Here is a 19,182-nt window from a genome sequence, read left to right as displayed (position 1 = left end):
GTTTATCTATCTTGTTGATTTTCTCAAAAAAATAGCTTCTGTTTTTGTTGATTCTTTGTATTGTTGTCTTTGTTTCTATTTAGTTGTGTTCAGACCTGAGTTTGACTATTTCCTGCCTCTACTCCTTTTGTGTGAGTTTGCTTCTTTTTGTTCTAGAGCTCTCAAGTGTGCTCTTAGGTTGTTAGTGTAAGATCTCTCAAGTGTTACAAACTGCTCTGAGTGCAGTAGATCCTCAACTGCTCTGAGTGCAGCGGGTCCTCTAAAATGGGTCAGGATAAGGTGTCCTCATGGGAGCAGACCAGCTAGGAGTCTGCCCCAGCTGAAAGGTCCTGGCTGAAGGTGTGGAAGGCACTGAAGTGGAGTGGTATTCGGGAGGGCTGGGGTATTGGTGTTTGATGGGTCTAGCGGGCTCCCAGCAGCAGCTCTGGGACTCGGGGGGGGGGGCAGTGTTCTTACCAACTGCTCTGAGTGCAGCGGGTTCTCTAGGATAGGTCACAATACGGTGTGTTCACTGGAGCAGACCAGCTAAGGGACTACCCCAGCAGAAAGGACCAGGCAGAAGGGCAAGCAAAGACTTACTAACAAGACAAAAACAATATCCTCTAGAGAGTGACTGGAGTGAATTTGTCCAAAGAGGTAAAGTAGGCCTTTCGGTTCTGCATGGTAGACTTTAAGAAGTTACTCACGGAGCAAAGAGGATCCTCTCTTCTCTCCTAAATCATGATGAATCTGATCTTCCTTTAGAGTACTTATTCCCAAAATCTTAAAAAAAAATCCATAGGTAATAGATGTGAGGGTGGGAGGTGAGAAAAGATGTTTTGAAACCACAATGTAAATTATAGTATAAAGAAGCCAGGGTTTTTTGAGGAAGCAGCCCATTCACAGGTTTGTATAGGTGGCACCTGGAAAGAATGATTTCTGATGCTTCTGATACAGCAGGAAGAACCTAAACACAGCTCTAAAGCTGTATGGATGTAGGGCGAGGAGGGGTCCTGGTTCTCAAGAGGTGGCTATCCTAGGACAGCTGTGGTCTTCTCGATTCTTTCTAGCTTCCTTAGCCAAGAAACGCAGCTACCCCAATGCAGCCACCATGACTTTTTGCTGCCTCATATCTAATTCCACACCTATCACACTCACACTCCTGCTTCTTTTTCTGAGGAGGTGTGGGCATTTACTGGTAAGTCAGAAAACTGTTACAATTCTTTACCTTCCTTTTTCTTCCTCAGGAAAACCACTAAAATGAATATGGCTAACTATTCTTTTGCACGTGCATACCTTTGTGCATATACCTGCATAGATACACATCATTATTTTAAATTTATTCAAATATCTTATTTTTAAAACTTACTCATACTTACTGTCAGAAATATCCAAGCCTTATATGTTCCATATAGCACCTGGGAAGGTCTCTAGGTCATAACTATAGTAACGATTTAGAAACTAATCATGAGGATTTTTTAAAGTTGTATTTTTAAACTCTAATATCAGCAAAGAAGTCAAGATAATCAAAACTATTTTTGTGCCTCTGTGATATAGCAAAAAAAATACATTTTACTTCACTTATTTAATATACATAATGCCAACCCCAAGTTAAATGTGAATTGCAAAATGTTATTTTAAGTGTATCTATAAGTTATGCTCTTTCTTTCAAAACTAATTTAATGTTCATTTATTTAATGTGAATAACTCAGATTTATCTTTTAAAATCTGTCTTATGGATCATTATTAAAGAACAAAACTAGTTTGTAACTTAACCTTCAATTATAACATATTGGGATAGAATAAAAATAGCTTATTTATTTGTACTGTGCAAAAACACGCTCTAAAACTATTTCTAAAATTGAGTTTTCCTTTAATTTGGTGGTATGAATGTAGTTTTTGAGGTAAAAGAGACAGAGAAAGCAAGACTGATTTAGGTTAATCTGAAATAATACAAACAAGGATCGTATGTGCTGAAGTTCAAACCACTCCGTTTCTGACTCGTGTGCTATTGCTGTGCGCCAACTCGTTCACTCAGTAATCACCCCACTCCACTGAGCACAAAAGAATTAGAGCTCAAATCACCAACCTGCAGACTTATGGATGAATAAATAGTATTGTTTTTTAAAACTGAGTTTCAATGTGCTTCATTGCACTCATAATGAAGTGAAAATGGACCACCAGATTCACAGGGGCTTTTGTTAGCACAAAGTTGAAACACATACAATATCCACTAGTTAATCTCATTCAGTGGGAATGCAACAGGCATTCATTCCACAAATAATTTTAGAGTTCTTCTTATGAGTTCAATCACAGTGATAGGATCAAGAGATTGAACTAGAGAAATAAACATACCTGGCCCACATGTTCCTGACTTTAAAGTCCTAAACTATGTAATAAGCAACAAAAGAACAACCAAATAATGGAACTTTAAATGGTTTTATTGTAAACTTAAACACATATTTCAATGAAATATAGCCAGGTTCTTAAATCATAGATTTAGGTCATGGCATAGCTGGAGTGTGCCTTGAATTTAAGTATTGTTTTATGCTTAGGAAAAGGTTTTTCATGTCTTGAGAAAGGCTCAAAATATCCAACTTCACAGATAATCTTACTTGAGCCCATACTTTATTGGTGGCGACTTGATTCCACACACACACAAGCCATCATCTTAGCCCTCAGCTTCAAGGAGTTCTTTTATAGAGAACTTGGCAACTCCTGCTCCATATCTGTGTAACTCCACCATCATCTGAATCAATTAAAGCCCTGTACAGCTGTACCCCAGACCATAAACAAAGAGTAGAAAAAGGTTTTATAAATGTTCTACAAGTATATTAATCTTATAGTCCAAACAGCAGGACTCTAATTAGTCTGACTTTCTTTAGTATAACAAAATACATGACTTGATCAACTTAAAAACAGGAAAGGTTTATTGTGTCTCATGGACTCTGAGGTTTCAGTCTATGGTCAGCAGGACACTTTGCTTTGGGGTCCATGGTGAGACAGTAAATCTTGGAGAGGAGCCCTAGGGAAGCAAGCTGATAATCCCATAAAGCTAGAAAGCAAAGAGATAAAAGGCACTATTATTCTACATTCTAAATCTAAACCTTCCCACTAGGTTTTATCTCTTCAGGGATTCCATGGCCGTACAATAGCACTAAATATGGACCTTTGGGAGACACTCATGATCTACTGTATAACAGACTACCACAATTTTCTTAACACAAAATATGAACTATATCTGTTCAAGAGGACATAGTTTCTCTTATCTGGGGTTAGAAGGTCCATGGCCAGGACAGCTCAAAAGAAAATAAAACACTTATAATAGAAAGATCCAAAATAGAAAGCAAAGATTCACAAAGTAAAAACATTGGTTTTATTATTTTGTATTTTTAATAATAAAATAAGGTATATTTAATATAATACAATATAATAAAACAAAATGAACAGAACAGAATTGGACAGAAAAAAACAGAAGGAAAAGAACTGAAGAGAAGGCACAGAATCAGAGAGACCCACTTATTTGCCCACTCAGGAATCCCATAAAAACATTAAACAGGACTGTTCATGCTGCCTCAGTGTCTGTGAGTTGGCATGAATGTTGCTCATGTTGGTTTAGAGGGCCTTGTTTCCTTGGCATCTTTCATCCCCACCTCTCCTGCAGAGTTCCCTGTTCCCTAATGGTAGAGATTTGATGAATCCATCCCATTTTAGGGCTGAGCTGTGAGTCTTTGTATCTGTGCCCATTGACATCAGGGGAAAGCTTCTCTAATGATGATCTGTAAGTATAGCAGAATGTTATGAGGATTCATTATTTTGCTACTTTTTAAGGACCAGTATCTAGTCTCAGGTAGTGTTTCAGTATCTAGACACCCAACCAGTATCTGGTACGGGTTACCATTACTAGAGTTTAATCAGTCAAATCCAGTATGGATTAGTTACTCCCACCAACGTTGGGCCATCATTACACTAGCATATACTACAGACAGGACACCACTGCAGATCAAAGGGTTTGGGTGAGGACTGCTTTTTCCTTTCATCTTTAGTAGTGTGCAGAGTACTTTTCTGTACCAAAGGTGCTAGCATATAGAGTTAAGCTCAACTTGTTCATGCTCATTGAGTTGTGCAGGTATTGCCTTCTGTAAACCTCTAATATTGGCAATAAGCTAGGATGCTTGGGGATTCCTATAGGACCCATTTGACAAAGAACTAATTCGATGTAATACAGTCCAGGAGACGGAAACTTCATTTGGTGACAAGAAATGATTACTTGGGGCTCTGTATCCTTCATAATTTGGCTATTTAATTGAGATCACCTTTGTATATGCATATACTTAGGAAGCTGTTACTATGTAAGTTTTTATAGTACTCCTCAAATAGTCCTTAATTTTAGTTATTTCTCTTCACATTTCCTCCTTCAACTTCCTCTCCCCTACCCCTTCCAACTTGATATTCCTGTTCCAGCTCCCTGACCCCACTCCCAGCATCCATAACTATTCTATTTCCCTTTCTCAATGAGATCTATTTGTTCTCCCCAGTCCCTTACTCTATGCCTAACCTGTGTGGTTCTATGGACTTAACAGCTAATATCCACATATAAGTAAATATATACCATATTTGTCTTTCTGGGACTGTTTTACCTTACTCAGGATAACTATTTCTAGTTCCATCTATTCATTTGTGCATTTCATGATTTTATTTTTTAACAGTTAATACCCATTGTATAAGTATACCACATTTGTAGGGGGGGTGGTCTGGTGCTCCTTGTATTTAAATGCTAAATCCTGACTCCCAATTTAAATGCTAAATCCTTATCTGCTTGATGAGCAGATCTTCACACACACCAAGAGATGCTATGTATACCTCAATTTAACTGGTCAATAAGAGCCTAGAGTCTGTGACTGGGTAGAAAACTGTGACAAGGCAATCAGGAGAGACCAAGAATGAGAAGAAAGGACATGAAAAGGGGAGGAGGCTGTCATGAGAAAAGAGGGACCATGAGCATATAGCCAGGAAAAACAAGTGACAAGGAACATATGGATGGGAAATAAGTTAGAATAGCTCCAACTTGCCCAATATAGGCTTGTGGCTTATGAATAAAACACCCAGATTGTATACCTTTCATACAGGGTAGTAAGAATGATTAATTCCTTTCACACACATTATTCTTTATCCATTCTTTTGGTGAGGGACATGTAGGTTGTTTCCAATTTTGTCTCTATTGTGAACAGAGAAATTGTAAACTTGGTGGACCAAGTGTCTGTCTATTTGGTAGGATGAAGCATCCCTTGGATATATGGGCAAGAATGGTATAGCTGGGTCTTGATGTAGATTGATTCCCATTATTTTGAGAAACTGACATATTGATTTCCATAGTGGCTATATAAGTTTTCACTCCCAGCTGCAATGCAGAAGTGGTCCTCTTGTTCCATGTCCTCACCAACATGAGTTGTCACTTGTGTTATTGGTCTTACTCATTCTGATAGGTATAAGAGTGAATCTCAAAGTAGTTTTGATTTGAATTTCCCAAATGGCTAAAAGTGTTGTACGTTTCTTTGTTTCTCAGTCACTTGCAATTCCTCTCTTGTGATCCCCCTGCTTAGATCGGTACCCCAATTTTAAATTGGATTATTTATTTTTATTTCTTGCTTCTTTTTGGTATCTAGTTTCTTAAGTGCTTTAAACATTTTGGATATTAGTCCTTTACTGGATGTGGAATTCTTGAAAATCATTTTCCATTCTGTAGCTTGTAGATTTCTCTGAATGATGTCCTTTGCCTGAGAGAAGCTTTTCAGTTCCATTAGGTGCCACTTACTAATTGTTGATCTTGGTGCCTGTTGTTATCAGTGCTATCAGTTCAGGAAGTCTTCTCCTATGCCAGTGAGTTCAAAGCTATTCTCCATTTTCCTTTCTATCTAGTTCAGTGTATCTGGTTTTATGTTGAGGTCTTTGATCCATTTAGAGTTGAGTTTTGTGCCAAGTGATAAGACTGTATCTATTTAGATAATTTTACATAGTCACAGCCAGATTACCATCACAATTTGTTAAAGATGCTGCCATTTTCCAGTATGTATTTTTGGCTTCTTAATAAAAAAAATCAGGTGTATATTGGTGTGTTGACATGTCTGAGTCCTCAATTTTATTCCCTTGATCAACATGTGTCCTTTGTTCCAACACCATGCTGTTTTTATTACTATAGGTCTCTGTCATTTGAGACTGGGAATGGTAATACCTCCAGTGGTATTATACAGAAGTATTTTAGCTATCCTGGGTGATTTGTGTTTCACATGAAGCTAAAAATCATTCTTTCAAGTTCTGTGAAGAATTGTGTTGGAATTTTAATGCAGACTGTATTGAGTCTGTAGATTGGTTTTGATAGGATGAATATTTTTACTATATTAATCCTGCCAGTCCATGAACACGGAAGATCTTTCCTTCTTCTGATATCTTCCATTTCTTTCAGTGCTTTCAAGTCTTTATCAGACAAGTCTTTCATTTGCTTAGTTAGTTTACCCAAGAATTTTTACATTATTTGAAGTGATTAATACATTTATTTAAAAACCATTTATTGTTCAGTTAATATTAACCTTTTATTACTTTGTCTTCTTCTGTGAAAACAAGGGTGTTTTCCCTATGAGTGCAATATAAGGGCTACACAGCCGAGGTTTCTCCACAGAGACGAGGGTCGCTGATCTCCCACTACTCCAAGAAGAGCACCATGGAGAAGCTTACTGTGGGCCTCCTGCTTCTCTCTGTTCTTTCAGGAAGCATGTCACAAACAGGTAGGTCCTGAGCCAAGCTGGAATGTTTTCCACATCCAGAACATAGGGGGTCCAACACCGTTTGCTGCTGTGGTTCTCAGAAAACTGTGAGTGAATGGTGTGTGGAAGTTACTTATTCTATATGTGATGCAAACTTAGCAGCTTGAAAAAGTGATCAGTTACTGTCTTATGTCTCTTTTACAACAGAAAACAGAGAGTGCCCTAGGTCCTGTTTCCAAGCACAGGTCTCTATCAGATTGCAGTCTTTTAACCAAGGATGTGGAATTGTCTGAAGGTTCCAGTGCAGAAGGTCTGCTCTCAAGCTTACTTGTATGGTTAGTCAATTTCAGTTCTTTTCAAGACGCTGGCCAGGGAATCTGAGTTCTTCATTGTCTGTTGACTGTAGATCACTCTTAATTTCCTATCACTGAGGCCCTTTCTACAAAACAGCTGCCACACATAGCTGGAAGAAATGTCCAGTTCAGAAGCCACAACCTTTTGATAATCAGATCTTAGAAATCCTTCCACTGTGTCCCACTCCTTGCCAGTGAATCAGCCCTTACCCAGTGGGAAGAGAATAAAGTTAAGTCACAACTTAAAAACTACCACATGTAATGATGATTACTAGTGTGTAAAGAAGTCTCTGAGTCCAAGGAAGGAGAATGGGATTTGTTTCTCTGATGAGAGCACCGTAGCTTTTCATTTAAGAGAACAGGATAGGAAAAGATGCTGTAAGGGCAGGTGAGGTCCATGAAGGCCTTCAGACACAGGATGAAGTTCTGCAGTGACTTCCTCATCAGCAGGATCAGAAACACGTAGGAAGTGGATGATTCTTCATATATATATGTGTGTGTGCGTGTGTGTGTGTGTGTGTGTGTGTGTGTATGTATGTATATGTATATTATGTAAATATATACATGTGTATTATCTACATCTAAATATATATATATATATATACATTTATACTGACATGTGCGTGTGTGTGTGTGTGTAAAGAGGATGTTTACTCTCTCATTCTCTTACACACTTAATTGAGATAATATAAGAGTAAAGAAGAAAAGAAGACATCTTGGAAGGAATCCAGAAGCCCATCTCTGCAGAATAATTGGATAATTGAATGACCATGGTGAAGTGGTAGGATTCTATGCCTCACTCCTTCACCAATACAATGGGGATACAAATAATACCCACCCAATAAATGGTGCTGAGGTCAATTAAGGGAAGAATGAACTTTATGATGTGTGTATGAAATGAGCTTTTTTATTACCAAAGAAGCTACTTTCTTTTTGTTTTGACAGCTTTACATTTTTTTACTCGCTGATGCCAGTAAGAAAACTTGATGTTCATTTCTCCACACTGGAGCATTACTGTCAGCAGAAAGTTACAAGTTATTTCAGGTTATCTATGATATTTTGCTTCAAGTTTGGATCCTGACAAGGTTACAAACAGGGAGATAATTGATCACAGGACATAAATACATGGTTTATACTCCAATCTTCTTGGCGCTGTTGTGTTGACAGGAATTTAGCTCCCCCCCCCCACCAGCCTGACATGCCCCTCTCTCATACATTCAAGCTAGCCCTCTTTTCTGGAACTGTTCCATTCCAGTTCTCCAGGGGTCCAGAGTCTAAGCATTACTTAAGAAGCCCTTGTATCTTAGGAAATAGAATTCATGCTGTTTTCCCATTTCCTACTATGAAGCAAAACTAACTCAATTCAAGACTTTATAATATTTCTAGGCAATGTCTCCTCTGATTCAGTTTATCATTATTCTCCAGTTTATTTTCCAGACTGCAGCATTTGTTAAATTTACTTTTCTGAACCAGGAAAGAATCATTCTATAATGATTACAGTTTCATCTTTTCGCATGGCTCTTAAGACAAAATAAGTCCTTAGTAAATAATCCCTTGATCTTGTTGCTGTCATAAAATCTGGTCTTCATTGAACATGGGAAATGCAGGAGAAAGTGAAGGTGAGGTCTAGCACTAGCATGGTCTGGACCAAGCAATTTACATGATTCTGATGGTCCATCATACAAAGGTCCGGGATGTATTAACCCTAGCTACAGGGCTCTAGATGAAATAACATGATTGGGTCAGTGGTGAGAGAATATGCAGTACCCCAGGCTTTATACATTGCAATGTTTCAGTTATATTTAATTTTCTGGCACTTCTTTTATCTAGATGCTGTGTCAAAGAAGATGGAGGTAGAGTTGTTAAAGGCAATCTTTAATATTATAGCAACTGAACTGAACAAACATACATCTGTTCATTGTTAGGTTTGGTTTTGTTTGTTTGTTGGAGACAGGTTCTCAAGCTCAGCTTGTCCTTGAACTCACTACATAGGACAGTGGGCCTTCACCTTTCCAGTGTTGAGACTGCAGACATGGACCACCTATACCGGCCTGCCTTTCACACTGTATAGCTGCTTATTATTGCTGAGTTCAAACACTCATAGGCTCTCTGTGCTCCAATGTGCTGTATGTGTTCTGCCAGGAAGCAGCTCTAGGGCCACCAAAAGAACAAATCAAATATCAGAGTTGATAGGATGTTTGTCTTACTGTTTTTTTCCTTCACAGATATGACGGGAAAGGCATTTATTTTCCCTCAAGAATCATCCACTGCCTATGTGTCCCTGATACCGAAGGTGAGGAAGTCACTGCAGAGCTTCACTCTGTGTCTGAAGGCCTTCACAGACCTGTCCCGCCCTTACAGCATCTTCTCCTACAACACAAGAACCAAGGACAATGAGATTCTTCTCTTTGTGGAAAAGAGAGGAGAATACATGTTCTATGTTGGGAATTCGGGAGTCATTTTCAAAGCACCCACAAATCTTCCTGATCCAGTCCATATCTGTGTGAGCTGGGAGTCTGGCTCTGGGATTGCAGAATTCTGGCTGAATGGGAAACCAGTGGGGAGGAAAGGCTTGAAGAAGGGATACACTGTGGGGGGTGATGCAAAGATCATTATAGGACAAGAACAGGATTCTTATGGGGGGAAATTTGATGTAAAACAATCCTTTGTTGGGGAGATATGGGATGTTTCCTTGTGGAACCATGTGGTCCCCCTAGAAAAGGTATCAGACAGCTGTAACAGTGGCAACCTTATAAACTGGCATGCTCTTATTTATGAAGACAAGGGCTATGTGGTGACTAAGCCCAAACTGTGGACTTAAGCTAATTGCTCTATGAAATTTAAGTCTGCTTTTGGTTGTGTTACAATGATAATGTACATTATAATAAAAAGCAAAGAAATGCAAATCATTGCTATATGTTATTTATGGTTGCAAATATTGGGGTGAATTGTACCATAATTGTCTACAGCATCAAACCATAGGAACTAGGGGAACACACTCTTCTCTCAAGTGGGCACCCAAGTTGGAGGATTCTGTGTGACTGGAGGAGACCCTGTGGTGGTTCTGTGTGCTCAAATTCAGAAACCTGTGAGCACAAAGTGACTGCTGGGAGAGACCTTCAGGAACAGACTATCCAAGGGAGTCAGACTTCAAACGAGGATTTCTCAGGAGCTAGGTTGAAAAAATGCCTGTTCACCTACCCAGAAAAGAATGAAAGCTGTTTGCAAAGGTATGCTTAGGGAAACCTCAAAGTAGACAAAGACCAGCTGTGCTGGAGGTCTCTCTTCACATTCACTCTTAGCTTCCTTGGGAAGTAGCTGCTCTAGGATAAGTATACATGTTCCTTCCAGCCCCTCCAACTGTTATACCCAAGAATCAGGAGAGAAAGACCAGTTCCACCATTTTTGAGCCAAATTTGAAGCAAGTTTTAAATACTGGCCAGGATGATAGGCCCTGGCAAGGACAATTCCGGGGTTTCCAGGAAATGGCAATTAGTCATATTTTACAGAGGTTAATTATAAAGGCAAACCCATAAGGCCATGGTATTTCTCATCAGGTCCAATCAGGGGCAAGCATATATCCTGATGTTTTCCCCTGCCCATACCCCTGCCTATCTGTGCTCAAACACATTCTGTGTTGTTGAGTAAAAGAAGAAAAAAACAACAAAACAAACAAACAAGCAAACAAAAAACCAAAACAACCTGTTTAGGGGAGCAAAACCATGTGACCTCTACCTTTTCAGGAAGTACATGTCCCTCAGCAAGGGGCTTACAGGTTAGAGGCATTTTTGCTTTGTGGATCTCTTAGGAAAGTAATTAAAACTTAAAACATAACTCTGGCTCTCACACTCTCACTAGAAACACAGAGGCCCCAGGCTTAAGCTGAAGTGTGCTTCCCATGCATTTTCAGTGGGATTCTTGAAAACGAGAAACTGATTTTTTTTTTTTTTAACTTTGAATGGATCACAAAACATTCACCTATTCTGACTCCTCACCAAGCTAAAGAGTTCTAACTCTTAGGTCTTTCTCACACATGAAAGTAACCTTCCCATTTAAAGGGCACTAGCAGAGGGGTTAGGAAACTCTCAGATTCTTGTGTAGAAAGATGTTCGAAGTTAAAGTCCTCAACCTTCATGATGCTGCAATCCTTTAATACTGCAGTTCCTCGTGTTGTAGTGACCCCCAACCATAAAATGTTTTCCTTGCTACTTCATAACTGTAATTTCACTACTGTTATGAATCATAATGTAAATATCTTATATGCTTGATATCCTAGATGCAACTCCTGTCATTCAACCTCAAAGAGACCATGACCCAAATGTTAAGAATCAGTGGTTTAAAGTAAACGCCTAATGATTCACACAAAATAAGATTTTCAGTGTAGCAAAGAAGAGGATAAGGACAAAATATGAGTACTGGATTATGTTCTACAAAGACAAGAGTGAAAATCGTGGGCTAATTCCCATTTCAGCAGCATCAGGAATGAGTTAAAGCATAGCATTAGCATATTTAATTTCAGAACCACCTTTCTCAGACATTTATTTCTGTGTTACTCCTCAGAACATGTGGTGATGTTCTGAAATGTATGTGGCTAAGTTGCTTAATAACATTGAAAATACCGGCAATCCAGACTCATGGATTGGTTCTAAAAAGACTCGGAAAAACTGAAGTAAAAACTTACAGATCTCCAAGGCATATGAGAATGTTTATACGTGATATTTCTGTGGGGCAATCAGTATCTGTTACTCCCATCACTTCCCAAAAAAGAAAGCGGTGCTAGGTAGGAGAGGGAGCTCTGTCCATTTCTAGCAGGACTGGACATCAGCTCTGTCCTCTTAGAGGCTCACACTCAATACCTGTGTGACATTTATGGTGATCTTTCAGCCCAGCATTCAAATAGGCACCGTACAACCCACTTTTCTGCCATCAATGAAGTAGTAATAATGAATTTCCATCCTTGCTTATGATTCATAACCGTTTCCCCATTTGTGAGCTGCATCTGGTCATTACTATAGTGGCAACCTGGGAGACCAATAAAAGATACAGCAGAATAAAGATAAAAGAGAGAAGGAGGGAGTGGGGCTGAGTGGGAGAGCATTTGCCTAGCGTGCGCAAGACAAAGGGCTCAGTCTCTCACACCACAGAAAAAATTTGTTTTAGTTAAAAGAAAATACGTACAAAATAAAAACAAGAACCAACCTTTAGTATATTTGAGTCATTCTTTAATGTAACCTTACCATCATATTTTGCAATTTCCTCTGAGGATAAGAGGAATGATAGGGAAAAAACTCTTTTCAAACATTCAAAAAATACCCCAATTTTTCACTTTTATATTTTGGTTTCTGCTCTTGTGATTTGGGAGGGGTGTGTGTGTGTGTGTGTGTGTGTGTGTGTGTGTGCATGTTTCCTGTTTTCTCATTTGTCTGTTTTACTTTTGTGTGTTTGTTTAAAGAGAGAGAGGGTGGAGTTGAGTGGGTGAGGGAGTGAGGCTGATCTGGGAGTAGTTGTGAGAGGGAGCAAGTGTGATCAGATTACATACTATAAAAAATAGTTTTCAATAGAAAAAGGAAAGAACATCCAGACTATGACTGACTACATAGACTTTTTCCCTTATCCAAGAAGGATATGTTTCATGACCTTCCATGGGCACGTAAAATTGAAGCATAGAAGATCTAAAGCATAGAATATATATATAAAGCACTTGTTATACAAGTGTGAAGACTAAAGTTCAATCCCCAGGACCCCTGTGAAGGTTGGGAGGAGATGGCAGCCCACCTGTAATTCCATCTTCAGGTGGTGGATACAGGGAATCCCCAGAGCAAATCTGGCTAAAGAGACTTGCTGTATTTATAAGCTCTGAGTCTGCTGGGGTGACTCCTTAAAAAATAAGGTAGAAGAGTGGCCAAAGAAGACTCCTAATGCCAACTTTACAACTTCACATTCACACACACAGGTATGAATATGTTCACATATATCCACATACATTCAAACATGCACACACACGTGAATAGTACATACATACATATACACATGAAAAGACAAAATCTCTACTGATACAATAGGACAATTATAACAATATATAGTAATAAAAAGTTATGTGTTGTCTGCATTTTGTTCTCAAGATACTGATACAATACAGTATCAGTGGGTAGCATGTACAATATGGATACAGTCGAGGAAGGGATGGTTCATGTTCCAAGTAAGATGGATCAGGGTTGTACTAGATTTCATCCTATTACTTATAAAGGTAAATAATTTTAAACTAAAGAATTGTTTGTCTTGAAACTATTCTAGGGCTAGAGAGATGGCTCAGCAGTTAAGAGCACTGACTGCTCTTTGAGAGGTCCTGAGTTCAATCCCCAGCAACCACCATGGTGGCTCATAACCATCTGTAATGGGATCTGATGCTCTCTTCTGGCACACAGGTCTACATGCAGATAGAGCACTCATATACATTAAATGAATAAATAAATAAATAAAATTTAAAAAACCCCAAATATTCTATTTATATTTTCAGACCAGAATTGACTGTGATTAACTGAAACTGCAGGTAAATAAAGGGAATCCACTGTACACCAAACTGCCATGTATCCTAGGCAAGAGGTTTTTTCCCAATAGCACGGTAAATGGCATCCTTGACTTCTTTGTTTCTCAAGGTATACACCACAGGGTTGAGGAGAGGAGTAAACACAGTGTAAGTCACTGAGATCAGCTGGTCCTGATCCCTGGTGTTCTCTGATTTGGGCTTGAGGTAGGCAATGGAGGCACAGCCATAGTGGATGATGACCACCGTGAGGTGGGAGGCACAGGTGGCAAAGGCCTTCTTCCGTCCCTCAGCAGAGGTAATCTTGAGGATGGTGGAGATGATGAGAATGTAAGAGATGAAAACCAAGGCCATGGGTACCACAATAACCAGTGAGCTGATGATAAAGTTAACTATGTCATGTAGAGTGGTATCAGCACAGGACAGTTTCATAACCGGGCGGATGTCACAGAAATAGTGGGCTACTTCTCTGTCACAGAAAGGTGCCCTGAATACAGATGCAATTTGAATTATTGCCACAAGCAGCCCAATATTGCAGGACCCCCATACTAGCTGGGCACACACCCTCTTGTTCATGATAACCGAGTACCTCAAGGGGTTGCAGATAGCTACATAGCGGTCATATCCCATCGCTGTAAGCAGAAAGCAGTTGTTGATGGCCAAAGTGATAAAAAAGAACATCTGGGTAGCACAACCAGCCAAAGAAATGGATTGACTGGAACCCACAAGGCTGGCGAGCATCCGTGGTACAATGACCAGTGTGTACACTGTCTCTGAAGTAGAAAGCATACTAAGAAAGAAGTACATGGGAGTATGAAGGTGGCGATCAATACCGATGATTATCATAATAATGGCATTGCCAGTCAGAGTTAGCAGGTACAAGGTCAGAAATACCATAAAGAGAGTAAACTTGTATTCCTGAAAGCTGGAGAAACCTTGGAAAACAAATTCATTTACCACTGTGTGGTTTCTTCTCATCATCCTCCAGACAGGAGTGGCAGGCTTGCATCAATCAGAATATATCTGTGCCCACTTTAAGCAGAGGATGCTTAGGGAGAATTGTTAATGGTTCTGTCCCTGGGTAGATGGCGAGTTAGCAAGGACAGCTGTCCATCTAGTAGTCAAAGACAGACACAATCAGGAAATGACTTAAAGCCTAAAAGTTTGTATGTAAAATGTGGAACAGATTGCCTGGTAAGGTGGACTTTAAGTAGGAAAGGGAAGTAGTCAGTAGAAACAGACAAGACATAACTAAATTTGAAGGGCATTTTCACTTTGAGCATGGTTTCAAAACTTGTTATCTAGAATTTGTTTAAAACAGATTATTTTTTTATTGTCTTCATAAAGAACTGCACTTCTGTGCTGTTGTAAAAAGGAATGCAGGCTGCCCCAGCACCTTACAAATGTTTGCACTCTCTCATGCACTTGTCTGCTTCATGAACACATTTCCACAGATCATTCAGCATTTGCAAGCCTGACTGTCCCCTATTCCATCTTAAAAGCAAAGAATATTGCCCTCTTTCTCCAATATTGACAGATTCCTCCTTTTTCTCAGAAACTCTTCTTAGTACTAGATGTAACCTGTCAATCAAGTTCCCTGTTGCCCAGCAACTTATTTTCCTGGATTGTGTGCATCTTCATGCCTTTTCCAGCTTTGGTTACATATAAATTTCACAGGTAGCTGGTTTCACTAGAGTAAGCTATCTTTTCTAATTTCTTCATGATTATACATTAAATAGCTGTGGGGGAACCAATCTTTTAACTTCTCTCACTGAGGGATAATTTAGAATCAAAAGTCACTTACGTTAAAAAGTAACTGAATAACGATAAGCAATTCCTTGTAGCATTTTAATTTTTTCTATATGTTATTCAACATTATAACACCCTATATATTAGTTTATTTGTACCTCCCATATTGCAGTAAGAAAATTATGACACCAAAGTCTATGTGATTTGCTCAAATTCATGCAATCATTTCCTTCTAAAACTAGGGTGATTTGTTCAACTACCTGCAAAGTATCAATGGCCACAACAAATATGAGAAATAAGATGACTTCTTATTTTCATTGGAAAAATGTATGTATTTTCCTCTTTCTCTAGCAATGAAATTACATTGTAAAGAAATTTAAAACCCAGAAATAATTTGGAAAACCAGAAAAATTTTAGAACCCAAGAAGCTGAGGAAATATTAGCAGGTTAGTGATAATCTATACAACCTTACCTTATATGAATATTTTGATAATTAATATTTCCAATTATGTATTTTTAGGAAACTGTCATATATGTGTGTCAGAATGTATGTACAAAGATCTGTAATTATTTTAATTATGATAATCAAGGCCAGAAACAATGTGAATTGATAATTAATTGATAATTAACATAATTATGACATATGCATCTGATGGGAACCATCTGATCAGTTTATAGCCAAGGAGAGCAAACATGGAAAATTTGATGAATAAGAAGATCACAGACTGCAATTTACAAAACAAAAAAAGAATGAAAATGAAGAAGTATATACATACATCAAACACGAAACAGGCTCAGCAGCATTTGTGCATGTATGTGTAACAATGCTAACTGATGAAAAAAACACAATGAATTTGAAAGTTAAAACTAGGGATACATGAAGAGGTTTGGAAGAGGAAAGGGAAAGGAAGGAAATGATGTAATTATACTTTGATTTAAAAATTAAAAAATATTTTTACAGAAAGGAAGTAAACATTCAAAAACATAAATAACATTAAAATGAAGAAAATCCACTCAAAATCTCCAACATTACCTTTTTAATGACCTCTATACAATCCAGACTTTTGCACTTACTTATTCCTTTAGAAATCTAAGACTAAAATTGGTAAATATTTCTTCCCAGTCAAAATATATCATTTGATGGCAGAGGGGTCCAAGGACGATAAACGAGAACAGGTGAGTGAACTTACCTTAGAGAAGAAACAGTTGAAGGCACAATGCCTGAGCAGGTTAGAGTCTTCGAGCAGGAAGCCAGAGGGAATTGTCATCAGTTGTCGGACTCTGTAATTAGTAAAATATAACTTCCTGAGCAATGATGGGGAGACTGAAGCAGAGATGCTCATCGCAGGTGTTAAGGGACCACCAAAAAGTGATGAAGATGCTAGAGTTAAATAAAAAACTTACAATGAACTAAATAACTTTGTTGCTCTTAGTATACTGGGATGCAAGGAGCTGAATGAAGAAGAGTTTGGAATTTCCTAACTGAAGATTTTGAAAAACAGTACAAGGCAGTTTGATGATATAGAGATATGAAAAAAAAAAAATATATATATATATATATATATATATATATATATATATATATATATATATACTGTGAAGATGAGAGGGTCAAGTGTACTAACCCTTAACTGTCCCTGTATAACCAGGACTCATCATACATTTTTAGTTAAGGTAAAACACTATTTTTTTTTTTTTTTTTTTTTTTTTTTAGTAACTGGGAAGTCAAAGTAAGCTAGGTTCTAGAAAGACCACATGGAGCATATGAATCCTTGTGTTTCCTTAATTCTTCCTAATCAGGAAAGCCATGGCTCCTCACAATGGAAGGAACAGATAGATCAGTACACACAGGGGCAGCTAGGTTACAGAAGCCAATACAGCAACCCAGCTTCCTTCTGTGCCATCTCAACCATCAAAGATGCAACATTTTATGTAAATTTCTGTTCCAATAGTTTTGGGGGGAGGAAATTCTCGCCCCCCCAGCTCCTAAAATTTTTTAAAGAAATTCTTCTACAGAAATAACTTCCTTCCTAGACTGAAAATCCAGTTCTGAGCTAGCAGCTAATCCCACTCACTTTATCCACCAGGATTTCCCTATTGGAAGCCAGAATTTAAGGAAGAGAAATGCATTGGGAAGTTTTGAGTCTATGAACTGTGATGGAGTCATTGGACCCTAGAGTTAGAAGGCAATTTTCAAAGCACAATATTCTTCCCCTATAGTCGCCCAAATTCTGCTTCAGTGCCTCCAATGATTAGAAACGTATAATCTTATAAGTTGGTAGCCCTCTTTAAAAAGAAAGGACTATGTGTGTTTAGAAAATAAAACTACACTTTTAAATTACACATGTTCCCAAGTTGTAGGGATGTGTAAACAGAAAAGTTAGTTTTCTCCTCCATATACTCTGGTCCGTAAGTAATCAAGATTATTCCTTCCTTCCTTCCTTCCTTCCTTCCTTCCTTCCTTCCTTCCTTCCTTCCTTCCTTCCTTCCTTCCTTCTTTCCTTCCTTCCATCCTTCCTGCCTGCCTGCCTGCCTGCCTGCCTGCCTTTCTTCTTTCCTTCCTTTCTCCTTTCCTTGGTTTCTTTCTTTCCACTTGTTTATTTCTCTCTGGGATTATATTTTTTCATAACCTTACATAGTTCTGTATCATTTCAATTTTACACAATATAATTAGACTATACATAACAATTCTTGTCTACCTTCTTCCATTGGAGGATATGTCTTGAATGCTTCTGGAAACAGTACAGCCATCTCATTCCTTTAATTTCCAGAGATGTATACTGTTCCATTATTAGCATCAATTCCATTTTTTTGGTCTATAATGGTTGGAAAACATTACTTTCTACTATTTCAATATCTAGTTCCTTGCTAATTACCACCTCACAAATCATTCCACTTTCTATGTCTTCTAATATGAGAGTATTTCACATACTGATGACTATTTTCATAGCACCACTAGATTTCATGTTCTTCAGTTTACTAACCACAGCAAAGGGGCATGATAAGATATAATGTTAACAGACAGGAGACTCTATAGAAGAAACCACATACTGAAAACTGTAGAGGGAGATTAGCAAACATTTGAAAAGACACACTTGGTATTTCATTCTCACTTGTCACTGTGTCTGACCTTGGCAGTGGGAACCGGAAGGAGGTGCATTCTGGAAGGAATCTTTACAAAGTTCTGGAAAGAACTGAGTCTGAAAACAAATACAACTCAACAAACCCCACATCCAGGAGGTGATTACAGTAGAAGCTAAGACTAAGAAAGTGAAGAAAATTTAGCTTTCAGGTATCAAAAGGAAAAAGCAAATTACTATTGTCCCCACTGATATAGAGAGTTGACTTCTTTGGCCTTATAAGAGAAGAAAAAAGAAATTGTCTCTTAGGTTGCAAATTTCAGGAGCTTTGAAGTTTCTATATTAGCTAGTGAATCTCTTCACTCCATCTCCTGGGGATCTTTCCTTTGGAGAATTCGTTAGGGGTCTTAAGAGACAATCTCGTGGGCTTCATTAAGAAGTTCTGTGGCTGCCACAGGAGACGCTTTCATTTGTTTACTGATTTGAGAATTGTCCAGGTTTCCAAAATGGACTCTGCATCGAATTTTGAGGAAGTACACCAATTAATACTGATACCTTGAGGGAAGACTTAAATGTTAATTTGTCTGTATTAGAAAGCAGCTTATTTCTTTTTTTTTAATTATTATTTTCTTTATTTACATTTCAAATGCTATCCCGAAAGTTTCCCATACCCCTCCCCCCACCTCTGTTCCCCTACCCACCCACTCCCACTACTT

At 38.4% G+C, this 19,182-nt stretch overlaps 2 protein-coding genes across 2 annotated transcripts; one reads left to right on the top strand and one right to left on the bottom strand.

Moving 5' to 3' along the window:
* The first annotated feature begins 6,656 nt into the window (after positions 1-6,656).
* Positions 6,657-9,993, top strand: LOC110322563 (mucosal pentraxin). The gene is made up of 2 exons (XM_021199260.1): positions 6,657-6,761; positions 9,319-9,993. The coding sequence occupies exons 1-2, from the start codon at positions 6,698-6,700 to the stop codon at positions 9,912-9,914; spliced, it is 660 nt and encodes a 219-aa protein (XP_021054919.1). The 5' UTR covers positions 6,657-6,697; the 3' UTR covers positions 9,915-9,993.
* Positions 9,994-13,663: 3,670 nt separating this feature from the next.
* On the bottom strand, positions 13,664-14,642 carry LOC110322446 (olfactory receptor 10J1-like). Its single transcript, XM_021199119.1, has one exon. The coding sequence runs from the start codon at positions 14,616-14,618 to the stop codon at positions 13,686-13,688; it is 933 nt and encodes a 310-aa protein (XP_021054778.1). The 5' UTR covers positions 14,619-14,642; the 3' UTR covers positions 13,664-13,685.
* Positions 14,643-19,182: the final 4,540 nt, after the last annotated feature.

This window comes from Mus pahari, chromosome 5, assembly GCF_900095145.1.
Source record: "Mus pahari chromosome 5, PAHARI_EIJ_v1.1, whole genome shotgun sequence".
Lineage (NCBI taxonomy): Eukaryota > Metazoa > Chordata > Mammalia > Rodentia > Muridae > Mus > Mus pahari.
The sequence above is the reverse complement of the archived record's forward strand: the minus strand, read 5'-3'. Positions and strand labels throughout refer to the sequence as shown.

What these genes read in the sequence shown, in the direction of transcription:
- LOC110322563 (XM_021199260.1), top strand. Translation starts at nt 6,698, where the DNA reads ATGGAGAAGCTTACTGTGGGCCTCCTGCTTCTCTCTGTTCTTTCAGGA. An exon ending in AGGAAGCATGTCACAAACAG is followed by an intron (nt 6,762 to 9,318) that starts GTAGGTCCTGAG and finishes TTTCCTTCACAG; the next exon opens with ATATGACGGGAAAGGCATTT.
- LOC110322446 (XM_021199119.1), bottom strand. Translation starts at nt 14,618, where the DNA reads ATGATGAGAAGAAACCACACAGTGGTAAATGAATTTGTTTTCCAAGGT.